The 26,145-nt window shown below is 62.9% G+C and overlaps 1 protein-coding gene across 2 annotated transcripts; it reads right to left on the reverse strand.

Moving 5' to 3' along the window:
• Positions 1–874: 874 nt before the first annotated feature.
• FIBCD1 (fibrinogen C domain containing 1) lies at positions 875–17,741 on the reverse strand. 2 transcript variants are annotated; one of them, XM_030000723.1, is made up of 7 exons: positions 17,572–17,741; positions 11,981–12,457; positions 10,805–10,964; positions 10,005–10,141; positions 4,510–4,606; positions 3,968–4,147; positions 875–3,644 (listed from the first exon to the last, which is right to left on the reverse strand). In XM_030000723.1, the coding sequence occupies exons 1-7, from the start codon at positions 17,641–17,643 to the stop codon at positions 3,385–3,387; spliced, it is 1,383 nt and encodes a 460-aa protein (XP_029856583.1). In that variant the 5' UTR covers positions 17,644–17,741; the 3' UTR covers positions 875–3,384. The 2 variants fall into 2 exon arrangements, with proteins under 2 accessions (XP_029856583.1, XP_029856584.1); XM_030000724.1 differs by lacking the exon at positions 17,572–17,741 and adding an exon at positions 16,955–17,063.
• Between the last annotated feature and the right edge of the window lie 8,404 nt (positions 17,742–26,145).

Below are 26,145 nucleotides of genomic sequence, written 5' to 3' on the forward strand. Positions count from 1 at the left end.
ACGGCTGCAGAGAGCAGAGGCTGGGATCGTGGCGGGGAGGGGGCCGGAGAGGGGGACGGGGGGCTGGCCGAGCCACCACAATGGGAGCACGGCACCACCGCTGATTAACGAGCCTCCTTCGTTTGCTGCCTCATTTGGAGGAGAGGTTGGGTGCGCGCCGTGCTGGAGCTGGCCTTGAGTCACCGGTGGCTGGCGGGGATGCTGGCGGGAGGGAGGGTCTCGTCCGGGGGGCACAAGTGTCCCCCACCCCCTCGGCTGGTGCATACTCGTGTGTGGCTGTTAGGGGGGGGGGGGGTCCCAGATATGCGTGCAAGCGTGGTGGGTGCCCAGGCACCGGCAGAGACCCCCGCACCCCCAAACCCGCTCAGGGACTGGCCCCGCACACACAAGCCCGAGCGCTTCCCCCATCCGTGGCCGGTGCGCGCAGCCACTGGTCCTAAAATGTGGTCCCCGACGTCTGGCGCCCGGCTGTCCCCTCCCGGCCCCGTCCTGGCCTGGGGCAGAGCGGGACGTGGGGTGGGCAGCACCCCGCTGCTCAGCAGGGGCTGGGGGCATTGCTCGATGCTCTGCCCATCGGCGCAGGCCGGGGGGAGCGGGTCCCCTCGGCGCTTAGACCTGCCACCACCCTCTGTCCCGGCCCCGGGGCCACCCCGAGGTGCCTGGGTTTGGGCTGGAGCCCCCAGGAAGCTTTCGCTGTCCCGCCGGGTCTCCCCAGCCCTCCCCGGCAGTTTTGCGGAGCGGTTCGGGCAGGCCGAGGCCACGACGGTTCCCGGGGATGCCGTGCCGCGAGCCCGGTGCGAGGGAGGAGCCGTCACCGCGGCGGGTTCCTCCGGCGACGTCTCCGCGCCACGGGCATGGCCGCCGACGCGCCGGCTAACGATGAGTTCCTTTTATTAAGGAGTTTAGAAAGTCCACATGTACAGCGTTGGACACCACTCACACACGACCTAGACTTCACGGCACTGCTACACACCACGACCCGGCCCAGGGCTTCGTCGGGGGGGTACGCGGGGCCGGGTCCCAGACCCCCCGGCCGCCCCTGCCCACCCTTCTCCGGGGAGGTGTCACCACGGACGGGTTTAGCCTAATCCGGGGCTGCGGAGTAACGCGTGCGCTCTCGGGAATAATCCTGGGAAATCCTGCGTCTCGGCATGGATTAAATACCTCTCGTGCAAGTCAAAACAAAGTCATTAGGGAGTCCCGGGTGACACAGGCAGTTACACGAGGGTGTGCTACTGACAAACCGCACGTACAACATCCCCTCCCCGGCACAGAAAAACACCGGCGGAGGGGGCCAGGGAGGGGACGAGCCTTCCCGCCCGGGGCACACGGCTCCGTGTGCCTTCTTGTCCCGAAGGCAAGTGCTAGAAAACCCAGCTACAGCTAATCCACTGAAATAAATGAACAAAAAGTAAAGGTGGGCGTTGTGCTCCTCGCCTGCGTGGGACCCTTTCCGGAGGGGTCCGGCGGGGCGCAGGAAGCCCCCTGGAAGCTGCTGGGGGCTTCTGTTCTTGTGCTGGCTGGGAAATGCCACCGCCGAGCTCCCCCAAATCCCATCGTTCGAGAAAGCCAGCCTGGCCGCCTGCTCATGCGGAGCTCGGAGCTCGTCCTCACCCGAGGGCTCCAAGGAATGTCTCTGGCAGAGGGGAAAGCTGCAGTGATCCCCAGTGCATCGTGTGTCCCCATTTCCCTGGCAGGACAGACAGATGGGGACCCCCGGCAGGCAAAAGGGCTCATCCAGTACAGGATCTGAGGTGGCGAAGGATTAAAAAAAAAAAAAAAAAGAGAAGCATGTAGGGAAATACAAATCTGCCACAGCCGGGACGATGAGCCTTTGATCTTCCCATGCCTTAAACCCCCCCTGGAAATGGGGATGGTGGGAGTTTTCCTTCCCTCCTCGGGCAGTCTGTCCGTCCGACGGTGTGGCGTGGGGGGCTCTGCTCCCCATTGCTGCTGCGGCACAGGCAGAATATCATGTAAAGGGTGGCAGGGTCCCGGCTGTCCCCCCCTCCCCATTCCTACACAGCCCACTCAAGCTTGGTTTTGTGTTTTTTTTTTTTTTCCAGACAAAAGCCCCCATTTGAGTCCTTCCAGGGAGCCAGAGAGAGAAGTCAGCCCCACACCCCGTGGCAGCTCCTCCTTGGGTCGGCCAGCACGAGGCATCGCCTGCCGCCCGGTTATCAGGGCCCTGCAGATGCTAAGCCCCACTCAGGGCTTCTTTTTGCAAAACCTTAATGGGATTTGAAGAAATGAAAGGCTTTGAATATCTGCAGGTGCCGAGCCAGAGCGCGGCTCATCCTGGGTGAAAATGAATGCGGGTCCCCAGGCCGGGAGCGAGCGGTGGGGGCTCACACGGGGGCACGTGGGTGTACTATCCGAAGCCAAGGGTTTGGGGAAAGGTCACAGCTTTTGGATGGTGAAAGTCCGATGCGAATCCGAGTGGACCTGGTTGGGAGGGAGGAGCTGTGAAATGCAGGCAGAGCTGTGCCGGGAAGCGAGCCTTCCTCGCCTCCTCCTCCTCGCTGTGCTCCCCGTTTCCCCAGTGCTGCCAAAACAGCTCCGTGCCGTACTCAGTTCTGGGTGAGCGTCCTTGCAGCACCGTGCCGGCTTGCTTTGGGATGTCCCGACCCACTGGCAGGGCTCCAGGAGCCAGGACAGGGACAATGGGGACAAAAGAGTTTGTAGTTGTCCCTTTCCAGCTGCACTGCTCTTGCAGGGGGAGAGGTGAGCATTCTGCAGACCGGAGAAGGAATCACTGGCATGGTCAGACATCTGCGCGGGCTGCAACTCAGCCGAGCCCTCCCCATTCCCAGTAGCACCATGGGGTGAGCTGGAACCGTGGAGCAGCAGCCTCGTCCCAGTCCTGGGGGCTTTGTGGGGCTTGGGGCTCCCCACGGCGAGTGTCCCCTAGTCCCTTGCCAGCTTGGCGAGGCCACTGCTGGGCGTCTGTGCCCGAAGCGGAGATGAGCAGAGGTGCCCAGGCTACTTGGGCTGCTGCATCCCTTCCTCCCGCCTGCCCTCCCTCCCTCCAGGCAGCTCCTTCTTTTCCTTGCTGGACCCCGCTGGGCACCGCTCCCCAAATCCCCGCATCCCGCTGCCCTCTCTGCCGCAGCCATGAGCACCGGCCGTGGGTCACGCTCCGGCCAGGAGACCCCTTTTGGCTGCAGGGGAGCCGTGGCGGTAGGAAGCAAAGGTCCGGTGATGTCCACGGGTGCCCGGGAGCTAAAGCCACCCTTGCCAGGGGCACGTGCTCCCCAGGAGCCCCTCGAAGATGGGCCAGCCCTTGGGGAGGATGGGGAGGATGGCAGCCGGGGGGATGGGGCTGCGGGGTGGGGGGGACGGGCATGGGGCTGGGCACGGGGTGGGGGGGCTCATGCCATCCAGCTAATTCTCCTCCCGGACGGGCCGGATCTTCATCTCGGTGAACTTGAGGGAGTACTGCCAGCCGGTCCAGGAGGACCACTCGATGCCGTCGGCGTAGGAGCTGTGGTGGCCCTTGAGGTACTGCCCGTTGAGGTTGGAGGTGTGGCAGTTGCGGTACCACCAGGCGCCGTGGTAGAAAGCCGCGCAGTTGTTCTCCGAGTGGTCGTTGTCCAGGTCCTTGGTGGTGAACTTCATCCCGTTGTGCTTCAGGAAGGAGTCGCCTGCCGCCGGGGGAAAGGAGCCGTGATGGGCCCTTCCCGCCCCTCACCCTGCCCTCGGGCCGTCTCCCACCCCGGGGGGGGCTCCCCTGGGCACCCCAATGGGGCTCCTTCGGTGACGTACAGGGCACCTGGTGTCACCCACCCTGCAAACGCCCAACCGCAGACCCTCTCCTGCCTCCAGCTCCCCGTGGCTGCAGGGGATGCGGCCGGCACTGCCACCAGCGCTGGAGGAGACGGCTAACACCCCGGCGAGGGGATTCGGTGGCCGTGGGCTCCCCCTGCCCCATGGGACCACGCGCATCCCCCCCGTCCCGCCGCCCTACCTGCCGTCCCCGAGTAGTCGGCGACGGAGACGGGGTACCCGTCCTCCTCGGGGTCGACGGAGAAGAGCCCCACGCCGAAGCTGCCGTAGTGGGCGAAGGCAGTGCCGTTGTCAAAGTCCTCCAGGTCGATGCGGAGCTCGTAGCTGCCCTGCACCGTCAGCACGTGGATCCGCTTCAGCCCTGCGGCAGAGGGAGGGGGCGAGTGGGGGGACCCCGGCGGGGATGGGGTGGCCGGGGGTCCCTGGGGAGGGGGCACGGGGTAGGACAGGGAGCGGTTCCCACCCTCCAGCCCTCGCTCTGTTATCGCCGCACGGCCGAGGGCACGTGCTCGGCTCGCGGGCAAACAGCCCCATCGCTTCCCTGACCCTGTGCAGCCACCCGGTCCCCTCCCCGGGATGTCACTCCTAGGACGTGAGTGCTGCCCAGGGGGGTCTCGGCGTCCCCTTCCTTTGCAAAGGAAACCCTGGACTTCTCGGGGGGCGGCTGGCGAGCCCCAGGCTTTGCCAGCCGGTCCAGGAGCGAGCACTGCTAGCCCCACGCACCTAACCAGTGCTCTCCCGTCAGCTTCCCGAAGCCATCCCGGTAGGCTTCCCAGCCGCGGAAAAAGTTCACGGAGCCGTCCTCCCGCCGCTGAAACACCTGGGGAGGGAGACATGCGGGGCGTCAGTCGTGGGGCTGCTCCGAGCCCCGAGCAGCCCCCTGCTCCCCACCCCTCCCTGTTGCCACCTTATTAGACGCGGGCGCAAATTAAACCCTTTCAACTCAGTAATTACATGGGGACACTGGCAAGCAGGTCCCCAGGGGAAATGCCGATCGTCATCTGCCGGCTCCCAGGGATGGGCGAGTCCATTCAGATAAAATCCTTCACTGGATCCTCCACCTGGAAATGGAAGCAGAGCTCGGGAAGCCCGCGGTGCGCTCCTTCGGGAAGGTGGCCGGTGCCCTGGGAGGGGTGGGCACCCTGCACCCGGCTCGAAACAGCCCGGGCTCTGCCATTGCACGTGGGAGCGGAGGTACGGACAGACGGACAGCGTGACTCAAGGTCCGTCCCCGCAGCACGTGCTGCCCAGGTCAGTCCAAGCCATCCTGCAAACGGCGGGATGCTCAGTACTGTCGGGGAGGTCGGCGCCCCGACTCCTGCAGAGCCCCCAGATCCCAGCCAGATCCCCAGGGCTCAGCATGGCTTTTCTCCTTGGAGCCTTTCCCTTTTCCTCTCCCATCTGCTTATCGGCATGTCACGCCCTGTGTGTTTCATCCCCTTTTATCCGTAGTTTCGGGTTTGATTTATTGACAATGATCCAGAAAATGCTGCTCCGTGTCCAACCATTTGAACTTAATTAAGCCTCCAGCTCTGGATTAATTGCATTAAACTTGGCTGAGCCGGCCTGCTCAACTGCCACCAAGTGCCGCGCTCCCGTGGCCACGGCGGGGGTGGATGGCGTGTTTGGTGATTTCGGAACAGCCGCCCCGTGTGCCGGCAGCCAAGGGGCCAGAGCACCCCGTCTTTGGGTCCCGGCTGTGCCGCCGAGCCCGTTTGCTCTGTTTCCAGCATCCCAGGCTCCGGCAACGCCGCCGAGCCCCCACGCCGGCCGGGAAGCCGCCATGCTTTGCTCCGCGGTGGGGATGCTCCTTCGCAGCCTCCTCCCGGCTGCTCCTGCCCATGCAGGGTTTCATCGCGGCATTCGGAGAAGACCCAGCTTGTGAGCTTCACGATGGTTTGCCCTTCACCGGACAGGCATTTTTGGGGCCGGTGGTGCCTGGTGCAGGGTCCGGCACGCTCCTCGGCACAGCACGGCTCTGATCCTGCTGTACTTACCTTCTAGAATTAGAGCCTTAATTTTTATCCCTGCGTTGAGCACTTGAGAAGCTGTGGTTAAGCCCGTTTAAAGGGGCTTTCTTTGGGCTTGCTGGGAAAGGGGGATGGCACAGCTGGACGGGGGCCTGAAGCTGATTTTCCCTGGCCAAAGTCGGCTCCGGCGCTGCCGCATGGGGAAGGCGGCGGAAGCAGCACCGATGCTCCCTCTTAATCGGCTTTGACCCGCGGTTGTAAATAGGCCAATTGCCTGAGCGGTGCCCGGGGAAGCGAGCGGGGCACATCTCTGCGGGCTGAGCCTCGGCACGGCTCGGCAATCACCATGGGTGCCGGAGGAGCCCTCGGTGCCCCGCTGCCCACCGGGCTCGGCCCCAGGGGGCTGGAAACTGGGTCGGAAGGGCTGGTGGGTGCTGGAGGTCCTGCGTCCTCTTGGGTCTCCTGCTCCATCCTCATCATCTCTCGTGCACAGTCCCTCCTCGTCCTTCACTCGTGCACCCGCTGCGTGCGGGCAGGGATGTGGGAGCCTCCTCCTTGTCCCCTGCACCGGGATGCTGCGGGCACCGGGATGCTGCGGGCACCGGTGACCCACAGGCTCGCTGCCGCGCTCCCAGCCCTGCCTCACTGCTTTTTTCCTCCTCATCAAATATGCATCACCCCCTCTTAAGCAAAAAGGATTTCCTTCCCTTCTTTAAAGGCAAGGCTGAAATATTTATCTCCCCCGCTCTCTGCCTCCCCCGGTCGTGCTGAGCTCGCGGGGCAGGGACAGGCTTCTGCAAAGGCACCAACCCAGAAAAATGGGTTAAAAACAGAGAAGAGTGGGAGCGGCAGCCAGTGCCCGCTGTGGTGTTGGCGTCGAGGGAGGGTTCTGCTCCCTGTCCCCGTAGCCCCCTGATGCCGGCCTCCACCAAACCCCCAGTGGGCTCAAAACTGCACCACAGCCACAGCCTGGGGAGACGCTCGGCCATCGCTTTTCTGCCACCGCAGTGCTCGAGCTCCTGGTCGGGTTTTCGGCAGCCGTGGCGTGGACCCCACCGCCCCGGCCCCACGGCGTTCCTCTGAGCCCCCATCGCAGCGGGGAGACGGTCTTTGGGTTCAGCCATGGAGAAGACAAACTCAGAGCATCGCAGGAGCCGGTCTCCGGGAATTGCCAATCCCGTGTGATAGCCTGCGAACATCGTAGCCGGCAACGCTGCCTGTCCCGGGGACCCAGCTGCTCCAGCCTGTCCCCGCCAGCAGAAGTGTCTCGTTCCCATTTGTGGCGACGCATAAGTCACATCTTTTGGAAACAGCACGTGTTTCCCCAGGCTTGTCTCACCCGCTGCCTTCGGCTTATCCCAGCCCGTGTGTAAATGCATCCGTGTCTGCTCAAACCCCCCCCAGCCCGCTCCGGGACCCTTCTGGCGGGTGATGAGCAGGCTGGGTGAAGCCGTCCCCGTGAGCATCCCCGGCATGGCAGGTGCCCGCGAAGCTGGAAGCTGTCACTTAACATCACCACAGCCCTCGTCGTGCTGGCACAGCCTTTCCTTCCGCATCCTTTGGCTTTCCCACCGCTTCCCAACCCGCGCTGTACATGGAAAATGATGCTGAGGTGGACGGAGCCGTCGCGGCACCGTCGCTTACGGGGCTGAGATGCTGATCCCGGGGGACTTTGCCCCGGCTGGGGGCTGCTCAGGGGGACCGGGAGGAGTGTGGGGCGTTTGCAAAGACTTCCCAAGACAACAGCACGTGAAGAGGCAACTTTTTCAGGCCTCCCAGGATGCTGAGCCTCCCCCACCTGCCGTCACCCCCTTATTTCTTTAATAAAGTGCCGGAGGTGAGTGTCAAAGGGGGGGTTCACGGTCAGGCTGGGCAATTACACAGCTGCAGCCCAGCACTGCCGTGAGGCTTGGGTCAGCCCGGGGGAGTCGCTGCAATTAAAGTCGGCGCTGAGCGCAGGACACGGATGTTCCCGTTGGTGCCGGTGGGCACCGACCCGGACCTACGTCCCAGCCGGCTGCAAACGGGCGGGCAGGACCGAGGAGGGGACAAAACAGACCGGGGGTGCGTGCTGGGGGCTCCTGCACGGACGCCGATGCTGGCTGCCCTCTCTGCCAGATTTCTGCTTTTCGGCTACGCAAAACAGGCAGCAAACGGTGCCAGAGCTGCAACCGCTTGTGCGGCGCAGGGCACTTTGGCTGCCCCAGGCTGGATGCGGCCGTTGCGGGGAGGAGAGGACTTGGTCTGGCGAGGGCTGTGCCTCGCTCAGCCTTCCCTGTGAAGGGGATGGGGAACGAGGAGGGATGCGGCAAGGGGACACGGTGACACTGCAGATGACACCGTGGGGATGGGGAGGTGGGTGACCCCGGCCGGGTTTCTCCCCGACGGGGCATCGGGGCAGCTCTTGCCCCAGCCCCGCTCCCCGTGGTCTCTAAGCCGTCCATGCAGGCTAAGGCTTAGCTCAGCAGCTCCCAAGCTCCCGAGTCAAAATTGATTCAGCTGCTGCCATCGCTTCCACCCACCCACCCACATGCAAATAAGCCCAAATGTCAGGAGTAATCGCTCCAGAGGAGGAGGAGGAGGAGGGGAGGGAATTTTCCCAGGCTCTGCACCATGGTGCCCAGCCGTGTCATGGCTTACCTGGAGCCTGGGTGAGCCAGTGCCCCAAGGACCCCCCCACATCCCCAGCCCCACGGGAGATGGCTGAGACACCCCCTGCACCCCAAGGGACTGGAAATATGTTTGGGAGCCTCTGCTGCAGAGCAGCCCTGAGAAATGGGGCCCTGGGGAGAGCACCCTCAGCCCCGCTCTGGATGCGCCCATCTCCGGAACGCCGGGATTTGGCACCCGGTTTGGCTCCTCTGCCCCCGTCGAGGCAAGGCAGAGCTGTGGTGCTGCAGGCAGCACCGCGCTAGTCCCGCTGCCAGATCCCACGGTGCTGTCGGGTGTAAAATCGTTTGCTTCGCCCCCTCCCCAGCCCAGCCGGAGCCCTCCTGGCTGCAGCAGCTTTAAATAAGCCTCTGAGTGTCTCGCTAATCACCTTGGGCTGCTCTTCAGGCAGCGCTCGAGCATGGCTGGGACTGACAGAGGCTGTGCAGACTGTGCGTGGGGTTTGCGAGGACCATCCCCACCCTGGGGAGCCAGCGGGGTCCCCCCTTTTCCCTCTGTGAGCCCCCCAGGAGTCTCGGTTCCCAGGGCTGCGCTGTGCCTCAGTTTCCCTGCCGAAGCTGCTGGTACCAACCTGTGCATGACAGGTTGCTCCTGCCCGGGTTGGGCTCTGGGCAGACCGAGGCCAAAGGCTCATCAGCCCCCCAAGGGCAGGGGGGCTAAGCTCCCTCCTGGCACTGCTTAAAGCTGCTTAGGGGAATCAGATCGTGGGGATTTGTTTCCTAGAGCGCCCAGCTGGAGGGGTGCTGGCCAGCTCGGCTTGCCCACTGTGTCCTCAGGGGAGAGGCTGCCTGCCCACCCCTCCCGGTGAGCCCCCCCCCCACCTCCCTGGGACCCCCTCGCTGCCCTGCCGGCACCCCGAGCGATGCCCTGGTGGGTAGGGTCTGCTCGCACCCAAGGGGTCCCTGGAGCAAGGGGGGGGGTCTCCAGGCTTGGGGCTGCCGGTGCCGTGTCCCCCCTGCTCCCTACCCCCATTACTGTGATTACGGGGCTGTCGCAGCCACCGCGGCAAAGCGAATCGGACAGGGCAGCCGGGGAGCAAGTGAATCAGCGCAGCGCTGGAGGTGCCCCGGGCACCCCTGCGTTAGATGAGGCAAAACATACTGGGTTTGGGGTCCATACTGAGCCCCAGCACCAGCTCACCGGCACCATGAGGATGGGTCAAAGCACAACCATTCGCCCCACAGCACGACCGCAGCTACACTGTGCCCCAGCTGGGCACCAGCCCTGCCGAGAAGGATGAACTCCAGCCGTGGCATCCAACTCCTCACCTAAAACCACCCCCCAGCTCCAGCCAAGCTCCCCAAGCCCAGGGCAGGGCGGCTGGACTCCAGCACAGGGCTCAGGCCAGCAGTACCGCCGATGCCACCGGCACGGGTAACGTGGACAAGCCTGTTTACTTGCTTCCCCGCAAGACTGGGCACCCTGCGCACATGCAGACCCCATTAGCATTTATCCCCCATCCCGCTGACACATCCAAGTGCTGAGAGTGACATCTCCCACCCCTGGCATCCCGGCGCGGGGACAGCCCGTGGCCGGCGGTGGCATCAGCCGGTGGCCCCCAGCACGGCGGCAGCTCACCGTCCAGCCGCCCCCGTCGGTTGTCATGTCGCAGTAGACCTGGAAGCCGGAGGGATAGTGTGTGGGGAAGATGGAGTAAATCCCATCCTCTTGCTGTCCATTCGCATAGATGTCAAAGCAGTCTCGGGGCCGGGAGCCTGCAGCATGGCATTGGGATGGGGTGGGATGAGAGGAAAGCTGGTTAATTAATGATCTAATTTAATGTCTTGCCATTTCTTTCAGGCGCTCAACCTTGCTGCCAGCTCTAGTTGGCGGCTCAGTGCTGCCTTGCTCTTTGCCTCTTTTCTCCTCCGATGCTCAGGGCGAGCGGTGCCTGGGGGGATGCAGCCACCATGGGGACCACCCCCCCAGCAGCCGGCAGGGACCGACCCCATGTCCCCTTGTGATGGCAAGGGCAGGCTGGGACCCAGCTGGGGACGAGGGAGCCGATGCCCGGAGGCAGCTGCAGGCAGAGTATGGGCACGTGTTTGCAGCCCTGGGACGGTCTTACTCAGCTTCATCTTAACCAAATGATGATGAATGTGACTGTTTATTCTGAGTCCCATGCAGCGCTGCCGTCTGCACCCGAATGAAGGCGAACGGTCGCTTCTTGCTCTGCTTTTGCCCCAGCTACGTCTGCGTGGGGAACGGGTGGGTCTACCTCTCCCTCCTGCTCCATCTCCCCATCTCCTTGCCAGCCCCCCCACTGTATCAAATCCCTTCTCCAGGCTGGTTGTCTCCCCTCTTCTTAGGCAGAGACCTGCCAAGAGCAGCCCCAGGAGCATCCCTCTCCCCAGGGACCGACAGGGATGCCGTCTCACCGTTGGAGCAGCCCCGGGGCCGCGCTCCCCTGGCCGGCGCTCGCTGCAGGTCGGCCTTGAGCCGGGGCCGGGCACCGCCGCGTTCCTTCTGCAGCGTGTCCAGGACGTCGCTGACGGAGCTCACCAGCCGAGCCATGTTGGTCTGGCTCTCTGAGAGTAGCTGTGGGCAGGGGACACATGAGGGGACAAGGAATTGTGGTTAAATGTGGTTAAACCCCTTCCACGCCCCAGCCCCTCGATCACCCCGCCGTGAGGATGCTCTGCCCGCTCCCACGGCTCCCCAAGCACCCGCGGGCAGCAATGCTCCCTGCCGGGGTACGGGCTGGTGGGGACCAGGTGAGGGCATAAAAGCCACGGCAGATCCCATACTGCATCTCCAGTGCTTTTTGGCCTGGGGTCGGGGTCCAGATATCGCCTATTGCCACCGGGGTTGAGAAATCCCCGAACTTGGGTGCGTCGGTGCCGCCACCCCGTGGGATAAAGAGCATCTCTGGGCAAGGGACGGGATCGTGGAGGCGGCAGGAATAGCCGTGTCCTGAGAGAGCCGCCAGCTCTCCGCTGTCCCCCGAGGTGACCTGGACTGGGCGAGTGACATGGGGTGGCCGCGGCAAAGCAGCAGGATGGGGAGCGAAGCGAAGCAGTGGGGAATCAAGCAGCTCCGGCCGGAGGGAGATGAGCACCAGGAGGGACGGGCACGGAGCCGAGCATCCAGCTGTGCCCTGGGTCCTGCTACAATGCCCGGCAGACCCCCGGCATACCCAGGTAAGCATTTCAACACAGCTGATCAGCTGGGAAATTTTGGAGACTGTATATAAGGGGGGGGCTGATTGCTGCGTGAAGCGCCCTTGGGATGGTCCTGTGCTGTGCTCGGCTCTGCTCAGAGCTCCCAAACTGGACCTGGAGCCGGGAAAGCCACATCGTGGGAGGCTGCACGCTCGGCTCACTAGCACCGGGGCAGTTTGGCAGCGAGACACAGGCAGCTGATGAGCTGGAGCTGAAGTTGTGCTTCCTAACTTGCAGTTCCCAAGCAGCCGCCTTAAACCTCAGCTCCTTCTGCTGGAGGTCTTCCCTGGACAGCGTGGGCAGAGGCTGCAAACACCTATGCTCCTGGGGACACGGGGACAGGGGAGATCTGTCCCCAAGGAGCACTGTGCGGCATTCCCAGCCCCAGCTCACCTGGATGAGCCTGCCCTGCTCTCCCTGCAGGGCGCTGAGCTCCTGCCCCATGGCGCTGTGCCCCTTCTTGAGGCCGTCGCAGTCGGCGCGCAGCTGCACGGCGTGCGTCAGCAGCTTGGCCACCTCGTCCGCCACCGTGACCAGCAAGGCCTTCTGCTGGCTTTTGGTAGCCTTGGCCTCGGCATCGTGGTCGGTGACGGCGCGCAGCACGGAGGTCTGCAGCCCCTCCAGGCGCCCGAAGGTGCCCGCCGCGTCGGGGCAGTTGGGGTCGATGAAGATGTTGATGCGGGAGCTGTCGGCTTTCTCGATGGTGACCAGCGCGTTGGCTTCCTCGGGGTTGGTGCTGATGACGGGGGGGGATTCGGTGACGGGCGTGTGGTAGTGGTTCATGAAGAGGATGGCCCCTGTGACCGTCACTGCCAGGAGGACGGCCACCGAGAGCAGGACGGTGCACAGGATGTACCCGCAGCTCATCCTCTGCGGACAGAGACACAGACACCGTCGGGACCCATCCAGACGAACCCATCCCGCTCCCCTTCAACTGAGAGGTGGGTTCCAACCCTTACAGACTTTGGGGGGGGGGGGGGTGTCCAGCAACAAGGGAGGCGATGTTGGACATGGGGGTAGTGGCAGAGGAGGGGACGTGGGGACCCCGGGGAGCCCTGCGGTTTTGCCAGGGACACGGAGGCCACGGGCGAGCGCTCAGCGAGCAAAGCAGCTAAACCCGCCTGGGAGCCAGAGGTATGAAATAATAAAGAGAGCGAACGCGTGGCAGCCGCCTGCTCCCGCTGGCATGTTTTATTTAAGGTGGTGATACTCAGCTGGAGCAGCCCCAGCTCCCCGGGAGGTGCGTGCAGGGCTCCCTGCTGCCCCGGCCACAAATATGGGGAGAAAAAGGGAAAACACTCCCTGTGTCCCCCAGAGTGGGGACCGCGGGGAAAGCAAGGAGGCGAGGGCAGGCAGGGGCTGTCCCCAGCAGCAAGGGGAGGCTGTGGGTCGGTGCTGGGGCCCCGTCACCCTGAGCATCACGGGGATCTGCTCTGCACGGGACATCTCCCAGCTGGGGGGGGGGCAATGCATCCCCGTCCCCCTTGCACCCTCGCTGCCTGCTGGAGGGGAGCAGAGCTGGACCCAAAGCCCTCGGACCTGTCCCAGAGCCTCCCAGTGAGGGGGAGTCGCTGTGGGAAAGGTCTCCGACCCCCCCCGAGCCCCTCTGGCAGCTCCGCTGCCGCAGGGACCCATCGGCTCAGCCCACGGGAGCTGCTCCGTGCGCGCCAAAAGCCTTTTCTCCTTGCAAAGCGTGAAGTGCCGATGCCGACAACGCAGAGGGAGCGAGCTGCCACCCGGTCTCATCAGCCCGCCGTGCCCCCCGCCACCTCCCCTTCTCATTACACCTGCAGGACAGAGGTTGTGATTTTCCCCTGACCCCGGCCACGGCTGTCACAAGGAATTGCAGGGCTGCCAGAAAACTGCAGATTCGGAGAGACAAAGACTACTTTCCCCAGAAATGAGGAGAAAATTGCTGCATCTGCAAAGATTTCCCAGGCCCTGTCCCCTCCTGTGCACATCTATCTGGAGTGACACCTTCCTTCAAGCACCCTTCATTTCATTCACGCTCTCGCAACCATTTGCATTAAGGTGACCTCGGCTGCGGCGGGGCTGGCCGGCCAGGGGCCGGGGGGCTGGGAATGCCCCACCAGCCCCAGGGGATGCTCCGGGTTTCTCCCCCAGCCCATGGAGTGAAGCTGGAGATGGAAACGGCACTGGGCTGAATGGGAAGCCACCCTGCAGGGGGGGGACCTCCGAAAAGAGGCAGCCCCAGGCTCAGCCCCTCGGTGTGCATTAAAAGGAGATGTCAAAGGCAGTATGGGGAGCTTTCGGCAAGCAGAGGGTCGAGGAGTTTGTCCTGTGTTTGTAGACATGGAGCCCCGGCTCGGGGGCATGAGGGGCACCCTGGAGCAGCAGGACGGTGGCAGATGGAGGTGGGAGTTTCCCATCGCTGACACCCTCACGTGGACACCTGGGACCTGGGCTCGACCTGACCCCTCAGCACCCAGCGAGCGCAGAAGTGACAGGAGCGGTTTGGGATCCGCGGGGCGAGCAGGGACCACGTCCCCGCATCCGACCCGGCTATCGCAGCACCTTCAGCTCCACGGATCTGCGCCCTCCCATCCTGCGCGCTGCTGGTCCCCACCACACTGATGTCCCCAGCTCAAAACGTGCCTGCTGGGACACGCAGATGGGCTGCAATGGCCGAGGGACCCATCAGCATTGAGGGTTTCAGGAGCAGAGCCGCGCACGGCCGATGCTCCGTTTCCCACAGCCGCACAAATGCCAACTGGGCTTCAACACACTAAAATCCTGCAGCTCTGCCCGGGAGCTGCATCCAGCAGTTTTCCAGCCTTCGAGCCCCAACATCGCTGCCCTCCCACCAGCACCGAGAACTGGGGCAAGAACCGGGGGCCGATCCCCTTCGCAAGTGCCCCCCTCTGCTTGCGACCGCAAGATCCTGAGTGGTGGCAGCTTTACGAGTCCCACAGCATTTTGCTGGCAGGTTGTGTTACCTGGCAACCTGCAGTGGGGAGACCAGGGAAACACTCAGCCAGCGGCACCAGCAACGCTCCAAACTGGGGTGTGGGTCCCCCCAAACCCCCCCAGCACAGCAGCACTGCAGCTGCATGCCCAGCTCCCAGGATGGGACCCTGCAGATGCCTCTGCTGCACGTTCCTGCCCCACCATGGCCATGGCCCTCATGGCTCCAAGGGTTTCTGCTGTCCGTCGCGTGGCCTTGGGCTCCTGGATCTTCTTGCCAAGGCTTTCAGGCAGGACATCCCCCTGCCTCAGTTCTTGATGTGCCCCTGGGGACGTCCATCAGGCTGGAGGTCCCCATGGCTCCAAATCACTCCTTCCTAAGGAAAGCAGAAGCTGGGAGGCTGGGAGGTGCTCGGGATGAGAAAGCTTCATTTGCAAACCTGCTCTGGAGCTGGGACTGGAGCTCGGGAGGGAGCCCCAGGCAGGAACTGAGGCACTGTTGCCTTTCCAGTGCAAAGCTGAGCGGGGCTCTCCATGCCCTGCGCTGGCTCAGGCAGTATCTCTGTGCTTGGCCACCGTGGCCCGTGGGGGCCGGGTCCTCGGTGCCCCAGCCACGCCACGTGAGCACCCTGCGGGCTGCCCTGCACCCTGGGACTGTGGGTCCCCGCCACCCCAGTGCCCATCATCCCCCCCACCGAGCATCCCCCAGCCTCCTCTGCCAGCCGGACAGGCGAGCGGCTGTGCTGGGTGCGGGAGACAGCAGCTCCGGCACCCACAGCTTGCGGGGAGGGAAGGACAAGAGCTGGCTTGTCCCTGGGGCAGCCGGAGCAGAGCCGGAGGTGGACTGACCCCCAGGGAGCACGGATGGAGAGCGATGGTGGGAGAAGCTGAGTTCTGCCGTGGGAGACGCTCCTCAAGGAGGAGGTGCCCTTTGCTCCTGCCAAAGCCGCTGCTCTTTGCCGGCTCGCCAGGCAAGCTCTGCGCTGTGGGATGGTGGGCAGCGATCGCAGGCAGCCCCGGGTGCTCTCCCCCCTGAGCCGTGCCCTCAGCCAGGTACGAACCAGCACCCCGGTTGTGCTTCTGAGGCAGGCGGACACTGTGGTTTGCGTTGCCCAGGCTCAATTGCTGGAGCAAACTTTAGTCCCGGTACCCCCACCTTACTGCCAGGGTCCACCCAGCCTTGAAGGAGCCCCAGGGCAGCAGGGGCCGGTCCCCTGCCCCCCCCCCAAGCCACTGCTCACTCCAGAGCTGCCCAAGCGGTTCATTTTACATCCCAGCCGCTCACCCCTGTCCCTCTCCACCCTCCCTGCCTGTCCAGCTCTGCTGCCGCTCAGCTTCGCGCAGGGCTGCAGCCCCCGTCCCTGCTCGCCGTGGGGCAGGGGCTGTACCCCAGCCACCCCCCCCCCCGCACCCTGCTGCTCCCCGTGCCCTCCCGGAGCCTAACGCCGCACTTCGCTCCCTCCCTGCAGGCACGGAGGCAGATGAACCGAATCCCACTCCCGTTACCTGTTCTCCTCCGTCATCCAAAGCCTGCCTGCTACCGCTCCTACAGCACGGCGCGCTTTGCGGCTCAGGGAGAGGAGAGGAGAGGGCTGGGGAGTGCACCGGAGCCGGCTCCATGGGTGAGCACGCAGGTGAGCTGGGACGGGTTTCTACTGGAGCTTTTGGGAGCTGGGAGCCCAGCACCAGCTGCACAGCACACTCCGTACCTCCTTCGCAACCCCCTGCATGAACCACCAGCTCTAGGCTGTGTTGTCCAGCCCCGTACGGGTAGTTGGGGCTGGATCCATCCTGCCCAGCTCATCCTTGGGGCCATGGGGGGGGTATAAAGCCGCACGGCTAGCGGCAGCCTGGCTCCAGCCGGACGGCACCGCTCGGACCCCCGTGTGGAGGGGCTGCGTGCCAGGGAGGCAGCTTTGCCGGGAAGGGGAGAGGAGAGCGAGGTTTCTCTCTCAGGGGGGTTTGGGGCCTCCCGTGCCTCTCGGCGAGGGAGCCGTTCGGCATGGATGGGCTAACCGGGAAGAAAAGGGCTCAGAGAAGGGTGTGCAGAAGGGAGAAGTCAGGCAGAAGTCCCTTTCCTGCATTGCTGCGGGTGGAAGGAGGACAGGGACGTGGCAGATATGGGGGGCAAGGGGGTCTCACAGCCGGGTCCAGCTGCTCCCCCCCCTCCATCCTCGCCCAGTGCCGGGATGCAGAGGAAGGGCAGGCGCTGCCAGCTCTTGGCTCCTTCCCTTGACTCACAACCTCCATCGGAGACTCGCTTTTCCCCCCCCAGCTCTTCCCAGGAACGCTTGCCCATATACTCCGCACTCCTTCCCTCCCTGCCTGCACTCTGGGTGCAGGCAGGGCGGCCGCATGCCCCCGCCACGCAGCCATGCCTGCTCTTCCCTACCTGCTCCCTCGTACTCGGTGGCCGAAGGCCGGGCAGCTGCCCGTTATTACCTGCTGGTTACGCTGGGCTGGAAGAAGCCGGCACACGTGCGGCGGGTTGTGCAAACAGGCTCCGGCACGTGCCGGATTCCCCGCGCGTCGCCGCAGGCTTTGCCACCGCTTCGCCGCACCCCGCCGCAACGCCGGCCTCTCCCCCCCAAAAAAACCGGGGGGGGGTCCTGGAGGTTAAGAGAGGGCCAGGCAGCCGGGAGTCCCCGAACCAAGAGGAATGGCTCTCTGGCTGCAGCAGGGAGCTGAGATGCCAAATCCCTTTTAAAGGGTTATTTAAGCAGTTTAAAACGTGCAGCGGTTCATCGGAGGTGTGCGTGGCAGCCCCGGAGCATTGCCCGCTGCCTGGCCGAGGGGCAGCCCTGGCACTTGGGGCTGAGGGGACGACTGGCTGCTAATAAATAAACTCAATAATTCGAGGGGGGGGGGTGAGGAGAGGCAGCCCGGGGGGCTCCGCACGGAGTCGGGGGGGGGGGGGAGCCGCTCACCCCGCCGGGCTGCACCGGGAGAAAAGCTCGTTGCGGGCAACGGGGGGGGGGGGGGGGAGGCTTCGTTGGGACCCCCCGGGCTGGCTCCTGCCCCGCTGCCCCCCCCCCATACCCCCCCCCTCCGCCCCGTACCTGCGATTTCTCCTGCTGCCCGTCCTCAAGTTGGGAGGCTCCTCCCATGGTTTTCCAGCGCTCGTTCCCCATCGCGCCTCCAACTTCCAACCTAAGTGCCCAGACCCCCCCTTCCCCTTTCCCCAGACACCCCCCCCCCCCCACCACTATTCCTTCCCGGCAGCGCAGCCCCCGGCCCGCCCGCTCTGCCCGGCTGGCCGCGGCGGGAGGACGGGAGGCGGCGGCGGCGGCGGCGGCGGCGGCGGAGGAGGAGGAGGAGGAGGAGGGAGGAAGAGGAGGGAGGGAGGACACGGGTACGGACATGGGGGTGGATCTTCCCTCCCCGCCCGCCCCGCTCTCCCCCCCCCCCCCCCCGGGGCTCCCCCCGGCCCCGCTCCGGGCCCCTGCGCCCCCCCCGGCCGCTACAGCGGCTGCGGAGTCATTTCGGATCCGACACCCCCCCCCCCCCCCCCCGCCCCGGGGCTCGGCAGCTGCCCAGATGTGGCAGCACAGCTGGAGGAGCGGCATTAGGTAAGGCGGGGGTTGGTGGCAGCCGGTCCAGGGGTGTTACGGGGGGGGGGGGCCGAGGGGCAGGTGTGGGGGGGTGGATGCCCCAGAGACCAGCTCACCCCCTTTCCAAAGCTACGGTCCCCAGTTCAGCACCACATGCTGATGGGGTTCAGTCCCACCCGTGGGCATGGTGCTGGGCAGAGAAAGGGGGGACATTGGCATCGGCCCCCCCCAAACCTTTGTGCCCAAGGGTAGCCGAAGTGCTGGGGGGCCTCTTAGCAAAACCCAGCGCATGGTGGAAAGCTGCTGCTGGCTGGGGGGGGGCGGAGGCAGTGGCTGGACCCCCCCAGCACACGGGGTGCCACCGATACCCGCTGGAGCATCACTTGCCCAAACGCCGGCGTTCCCAGCCCAAAGCAGCCGTGCTGGCCTTGCGTGCCACCAGCTCCCGCGCAGCAGTCCCTCCCCGGCCTGATTTACCGCCACCTCTCCGGGCGTGGATGTGGTTTTTCTTTACCGTACCTTTGCGGCACCTGCCTTAAATCTTTTATTTGCCGCTTGTCTGACCTGCAGGCAGGAGCGTTGCTAAGAGGTTCAGAGGAGCGTCGTGAGAACAGCGATGGCTCAGCCCTGCGTTAATCCAGCTGCGGGGAGGCTGGGTTCTCTCTCCATGCCAAGAAGCCCCTGGGAAAACTCCCGGGGGGTCCCTGCAGCCCCTCCGCACGCTCCCCCTCCTGCAGCACAGGGCTGTCCCTTGGGCAGGTGGCCCAACGGGGCTGCTCCGACCCTCCCTGGGTTTCTGTTCCCGGAGCTCAGCCGCAGTTGGGATCCCCCAGCAGCTCCCGTGCGGCTTTGCAGGGGTGGGGGGGCTGCCTCCCCGCAGCAGCATACAAGGCGCAGGGGCGGTAAGTTGTGTGTGCTGGGGGCCAGGGGTCCAAGTGGCTTCTCTCCAGGACACACACCCAGTTTTGGGAAGAGTTGGATGCGTGCCGGGCCAGCAAACGGTGCCAAAGGGCTCTCTGGGGCGGGGAGGGAAGCACAGCCGTCAGCTTGAGCAGTCGGTACCCGTGTGTGTGTGTGTGTGTGTGTGTGTGTGTGTGTGTGTGTGTTGTCTCCCAGCCAGGTGCAAATCCTGCCTTTGGCTGCGGCGATGTTGTGTGGATTTACCGGGCGATGCTCATGGCTGGCAGCCCAGTTCCTTCCCCACGGGCGGTTTTCAAGGACTTCCCTTTACAGCTGAGACCGTCCAACTCATTCCACCGGTGGGGTGTTTGGCGTGACCGCACCGGCCGGGCTCAGCCCCTGCACCGCTCGGCCATTCTGGAAGCAGGTGCCCGGGAGACTGTTTTAGCTGAACTCCAAACAATAAAAACTTATCATTAAAAAGAAATGTATCTTGGCTTCATGTGGCCTGGCAGCGCGGGGAGGAGTGATTCAGTGGCTTGTCAGCCCTGGGTGTTAGGCATGCCGAGCTGCACAACTGGACACTCTCCAAGTCCAGCAACTCATTTTCTGCAGATGGAGCCGGGACCGTGCAGCGGGGCTGACGTTTAATTTGCAATCCAACATACCTTGACATAATCCACAGCCGAATCGCGAAGGCTGGCGCAGGACGGGATGCTTGGGAGCTCACCGGGCAGGGGTACGTAAGCGGGACTGGGATGCCCCTGCTGCACCTTGACACTGGGGTGCCCCGTGAGGGTGCGGGTGCAGGATCCGGCTCGGCGGCTCCCAGCGCCATTCCCCAGGCCGGTGCGTGGCTCTCTGAGCCGTGGCAATATGCGGTGGTGAGCGGGACGGAGGGTGCCTGCCTGGCGGAGGAGGCCGTGTTTCTGGGAGCCTGAGCGATGCTCAAGGGTGAACCGTGCCCGTGGACGCTGCTCAGGCAGGCCAGGGGCCGGCGGGGACGCTGGTCTGGCTCATCACTGACTCGTGCCAAGCCACGTCACCCCGTGTCACCCGTCATGGGGTCTGGCTGTAGTTGCAATGCTGGGGACACGGGAAGGGACGTCCCTGGCCGGCTGCGCCCCATGGCTCCAGCCCTGCCACCCTCGGTGGCCCTATGGCTCTGGATCCAGCCCCAGGGGTTGTGCCAGAAGGCGTCGGGTGCTCAGGGTGCAGCCACGCACCCAAGGACTTGGGCACACACCGTGGCCGGGCACCGTTGGGTACGGGCCCCCCCTCCGGGGGCTGACAGCGGCTCGGCTGGGTGGGGATGGGGTTTCTGCCAGCAGATCGATAGGCAGACGGAGGGGATGATTCATGTCTCAGGCTGTGGCCCGAGGGCAAAAACGGGAGAGAGGTTTGATGTGAGGATGCGGGCAGGCCGCTGCGGCTGCTGCAGCGGGTCCTGCCGGGAGCTGCGGCTCCTGGCAGCGTTTCCCCTCCCTGAGCCGACTCTGCCCACGCTGCCGGGGGGTCCTGGCTTGGCCTGGGGGCAGAAAACAACTGAAGCAACATGAGATCAGACCCATGCAATAAAACGAGTCTTTTTTAAAAAACTTCAGATGCTATCTTCTATTTTGGGGTCCAAGACAGTGAGCAGCGGTAGCGATGGGCAACGCCTGGGCTCGGGTCGGCTCCGTGCCCCCTGCGGGGATGGGACCCTCTGGGGAGCAGGACATCACGAGAACAGGACTCAGTGACACTTTATCCCCCCTCGTCGTGTTCAGCCAGCACTTGGTCTGCGTCCCCAGGATATTACGGGGCCAGAGCTGGCGAGGGGACCCGTGTCCCATGGGTCCAATCCTGCAGGTTTCCAGGCCCCGGTGAGGGGCTGTGCAGGGCAGAACAGCTCCATTATTTACCGTCTGAGATGCGGAGTGGGGATGGGGATGGGGGAAAGGCTGATGGGGGGGGGGAACGGGACCAACCCCTCCCCGAGGAACAGCGTGCGCTTTCCTTGGCAGGGTGCCACCGGAGGCAGAGAGCCGTCGCTGTGCACACACGGCGTCAGACATCATCATCATATTAATAATGAAAGGGCAGCTCCTTCAAAGCTCTTCGCCCCTGCGCCGGCGAGAGCGCAGAATGCAGAGGAGGTGCGTGAGCTTCATCCCAAGCAGCTGCAGGGAGAGCGGTTGCGATGCCCGGCCGGCCGGTCCTCTGCCGGGCCGCTGACCTGGGGTGACAAAAACATGCCAGGTCTCCCCCTCCCCGCTCACTCTCCCTGCCGGGAGTTTGGCTGCAGGGGAGTCCCTGCGTGAGAGCGGGGCAGCCCGCAGTGTCCCCCAGGTCCTGTCCCCATCGCTGCCCTGTGCAGGGTCCCCCGTCCCCCTGTCTGGTGGGGAAGAGCCATTTCGGCTGGCGGGGAAAGAGCATCTCTTGCAAGGGCAGAGCACTCTGTCCATCATTTAGTGACGCCGCTCCTCACTGTGCCAGGGCCTTTTCTTTCCACCGAAGGAATCGATAGCTCAGACAATGAGACAAACTACCTGCAAAGAAGTCTTGGGCTTCAGCCAAAAGTGGGTCCTTGGCAGCAGCTGCCGGGACATCTCTTCTGCTCATCCCTGCGCAAGACCTTTGGGTTTCCAAAAAACCTTCTTTAAACGCTGCCCTTTTGTCCAGAGCATCCCTGAACCTGATCGCTCTTTGTGAGGGTCTCAGCAGGACCAGACCAGGGGCTGAGCATCTCTTCACCTCTCTTCTCCCTGCCAAAACCCCTCCACCTTTTGCCCCGCTCGGGTGGCTGGAGCCCAGAGGGTTTTGCTGCAGATGCCCCGATCCGGGGAGGAAGGAGTGAAACCCCCCGTGCCAGGTGGAGGTGGAGCACCCCATGCCCACCCCGTGCCCACCCTGCACCCATCCCATGCCCACGTCCTCTCCCTGGCACCAAGTGTGTTTCGAAGGGTTGTACCCCGGTGCTGGGGGGATCCTGCTGTGTCCCCCCCCGCCAGCCCTTCCTGCCCAGCCCTTTCTCAGGCTTTTTTTTTTTCCTCATTCCAAACACAACAAAACCCCCAAATCCTCCACAACTGAGAAATCTCTTTTTGTTCCTCTTTTCCCTTTGCTTTCTGCCGCGGCAGAGTATCGATTGGAGCTGATGTGCTGTAATCCGCTGTTTCTGTGAAAAGTTGGCATCCTGGAGTCCCTGGAGGGGCCGGATCCTGCCCCAGCGTGGGACTTGCTCCTCTGCCGGGCTTGGGGTGCAGCGGGAAGGCTGCGTGTCCCCCCATCCCATCCCTGCAAAGCCGGGGGCTAAATGCTTGCTAGGAGGGATGGTGCGGGGTGGGAAAAGGCGCTGGTTTGGAGCAGAGCCAGGTCAGATCCTGCTGGGATGGATGTCCAGAGTGCCGGGCACCCGAAGGAGCTCTCCTGTCTCCCTGGCAGGACAGGGGACGGTGGCACAGGAGGACATCGGAGCCGATGAGAGGGGCTGGCTTGGGGTTCAGTGGGGGCTCTACAGAGAGGAGCGATTCAGCTTCCCGGCAGGCAAGGAAGGCTGCGGAGAGCAGGGGCTGGCCCCGGCCTGAAAGGGGTTCAATACGGGCTGCACGGCCAGCTCTGCGGGGCAGGACCCCAGCCGGAGACCCCCGCTGACCCACACTCTGCGCCTGCAGCCCCCCGTGTGTCCCCCTGCCCCGCTCCACCGCCCCGCCGCTCCATCCGTACTTAATGACGGCAAATGGACCGGAGCTCTGGAAAGCAAGGGGCGGGGGAAAAAAAAAAACAACCAAAAAACCTCCAAAAATCACAGGCAAGATTTTAATTTAAAACCTTTTCCTGCATGAAGAGCAACAGCCCGGGCCATCTGGAAGAGCATATGCAGGTGAGCGGAAGGCAGCAGTGCCTCCCCCAGCTCCCTCGCTATCAGCAGCCCCCTGAAAGGGTTTTCGGCTCGTAAAAACTAACCCCGGTGGGCAGCTGGGCACCCCAATCCCAGCCGGCAGCCTGGAAGAGCCCCGGTTTTCCCTCCCGAGCTACCAAGACCTCTCTGTTTAATTCTTATATTTGCAGAAAAGTGATTACGAATCCCAACGCAAACTGCAATAGGGGCCGAGTTTATTGCAAAAGATTAATTTAGCGGTTTAATTGAAACTGCAGGAACAGGATGGGAAAGCAGCCCTCCGGCTGGGAGGAGAAGGGTCAGCCCTGCTCAGCCCTACCCACATCCACCCCTAACCCCCAGCAATCAATGAAACCCAAATTAGCAGATTTACTGTCAGAGGACTCCTCCATTGGCTGAGCATCACATCCAGCATCCTAAAACCCCAAGTCTCCTAGCAACTTCCCCAGCACTGCCTCTGCCCACCCGTTAACCCCTTCTCCGGAGCCCCCCGCACCTCACGCAGCACCCCGTGCTTCAAAGGCGTCGCTGCCACACCGGGCGCGAGCAGGGGTTTTATGCAGCGAATAAATCTGCGGTGGTACCTGAAGGATGCTCGTGCTGCTCGGCCAGGCGGGCGAGCCGAACCCAGCTGGTTAGTGAAGACTCGGAGTTTTTTTATTCTGGGTGGCACAGAGAAATCCGCAGGTTTATGTATTGATGGCAGAGTTTTGGTTTCTAAATGTCACGGTAGTTTGGAAGGTTTCATCCTCCTGACTTGTGGAGGTGCTGGGAAAAGGTCAGGGAAACCCCAAATCATGGCTAGCCCGCAAAGCTCCCGCCTGGCATCGGCATCGGGAGAGGTGGAGCACGAGCCAGCCTCTTCCTCCAATTTCAGTATTAAATCAATTATACCGGTTCTTTGGGAAGTGGCTGAAGAGTGCTGAAGTCGGTCTCCTAACCTCCTCAGAAATGAAAATGTCCTTGAAAGTGTAAAATCGCAGCAGGACACGGCGTGATGCCCAGGCCCGGGCTGGAGGGTGTGATGCTGCTCCGTGATGGTTGTTATTTCAGTTCAGACATCCAATACTTCCCTGGTCTTGCCTTTAGAGATCAGAAGGCTGAAAACAAGGATTGGAAAAAATAGTGGTTTTGTTTGTTGAAAAATAACAGTTGACATGAAAAAAAAAAACCCAGTCTTTTTTTTTAAAAAAAACTGTCTTAATATTCGTAGGCTAGGAAATATGTCCAAAGATCATGTGCCACTGAAAAGGATAAATCACTTCTCTTACTTTAATGTGCTTTGTTGGGCTTTATCTGAAATGTAGTCATAAAATTACCAAATTAAAATTTTAAACGGGGGGGGGGGGGGGAATATCTGGAGGGTTTGTTGCTGCTTCTATTTTCTTATTGCCAAATAAAATACAATTAAAGCAACATTTTATATGCCAGCCAGCATAGCTAACATTGGTTTTCTGACGGCACTTTTTTCTGTCAGCCAATGAAAATAAATGATGCAGGATTACCAGCGAGCATCCAGCCTCTGTGGCTGGAGGGGGATTCGGAGCAGCAGGCATTCGAGTACGAAACAGAGGGATTTTAGTCCCGCTGTAAGTGGAAATCTCTGGAGACTTTACCCACAGAGCTCTCTGCCGCCGCCTGGAGCGATGCTTTGCCTTTGCTGCTCTCCCAGTTCCCACCAGTGCTTCCCAGTCCAACCCAGCCCATGGCACAGCCCCTGTCTGGGGGTGGTAAATTACCTCAGGACCCCCCAACATTTTTGGGGTGGCCCCGGTCAGACCAGCGTGGGTCCAGTCTCCCATGGGGCTCGCTCCTGTGCCGGGGGCTGCCGGCGGCTCAGCTGCTGACTGCACCAAAATCCCCGTGGTAATTGGATGAGGGCACTGGTTTCCATAAGACTATTAAATCAGAGCCCCAGCCCCGATCCGGGGCAACACGCTTGAGAATATAAAGACACGGTAGATCGCATTACAGGGGGGTGGTTATTTCTCCTGCTTTAAAGTCAAAGTTATCACAACAACTTCCTATTTGTCAGAGTCTGTTGGACCATCTCTTATCGACGGGAGGGAGAGGAAGGGGGGGCGGCTGTCCCTGCGGAGGGGCAGCCCCCAGCAGAGGGGCTGAGCACTCACAGCTCATCACAGCGATGGGCTGCAGGTGCTCAGCACCTCTCGGGAAAGAGCCCGGAGGGTGGTCGCAACCACGGACTGATGTGGCAACACTGACGCAGGTGCTGCGGCATTACGAAGGTCCCGGGGGCTTTGCGGGCGGGAGCTCGCTGCCGCCGTCCTGAGCTCGCTCCTGTCTCCCAGCGGGACCGATACGGGGAGTCACTTATCAAATGAGGGGGCTCCAGCACCCTCCCAGTTATCGGTTTAGCCGGGTCTCCAGTTGGGGTGACCATCTGGTGGCATCTGCTGCTGTTCAGGTGTCACCCACCCTCCTGGTGAAGGGGATGCTCAGGGCACCTCACGGAGGGGGTACCCAGGGGACGTGTCCAGGGACGCAGCACAGAGTTAAGGGCAGCCATGCCAGGCACATCCCATGGCTCCTGCCATGGTGGGGACAGACGGGTGGATGGATGGATGGATGGATGGACAGATGGATGGATGGATGAACCTCTTCCCACCCACAGCAGGGAGGCAGGGGAGGACAGACAGACAGATGCACCTCGTTAGCCAACAAGGTGGCCTCAGGTGATGCTAACAAGCCCATTAAGGGGGGGGTTAATCAGGGGAGGCCACGGGCTAGCAGGAAGGCTGCCAGTTTTATCTGAGATGCTGCTTTTGGGCTGGGAGAGTCTAAGCTCCTGCTCGTTAATTAGAAAGGCTTCGAGGAGGTTTGTACTGGTTGGCCTCACTTGTGAGCAGCCGTAATATGATGAGCGATTAGGGACTCTGAAGCTTTTTAGCAGGTATCATTAAGCTACTGATGAGCTCAGGCGGGGAAAGGGCCTTTTTGGCTGTGCCTAAAATCGCCTGGTCCTGCGCTGATCTGGCTCTTCCTCATTTCGTGGTCCCCGACCTCCTGAGCCCTGAGGAGACGGGTGAAGCGTGTGTCCTGGGGACAACGATGGCTCGGCTGTCACCCTGTGTCCTTGGGCTGGGTCAGATCTGGTGTTCTTCAGCTCAGCGGTGAGATGATGAGCTTGTGGTCATGCATGACTGAAGCTGGGATGTCCCTATTTTCACTGTCTGCCAGGTACTGAGAAAATTTGGGGATGATTAGCTCTGAAAAGTTGGGTTCCAGACTATTTGTGCATCGGGGGAGAGGATGGTGATGCTTGTTCTGGCAATTGC

The sequence above is a fragment of the Aquila chrysaetos genome, chromosome 24 (assembly GCF_900496995.4).
Source record: "Aquila chrysaetos chrysaetos chromosome 24, bAquChr1.4, whole genome shotgun sequence".
Classification (NCBI taxonomy): domain Eukaryota; kingdom Metazoa; phylum Chordata; class Aves; order Accipitriformes; family Accipitridae; genus Aquila; species Aquila chrysaetos.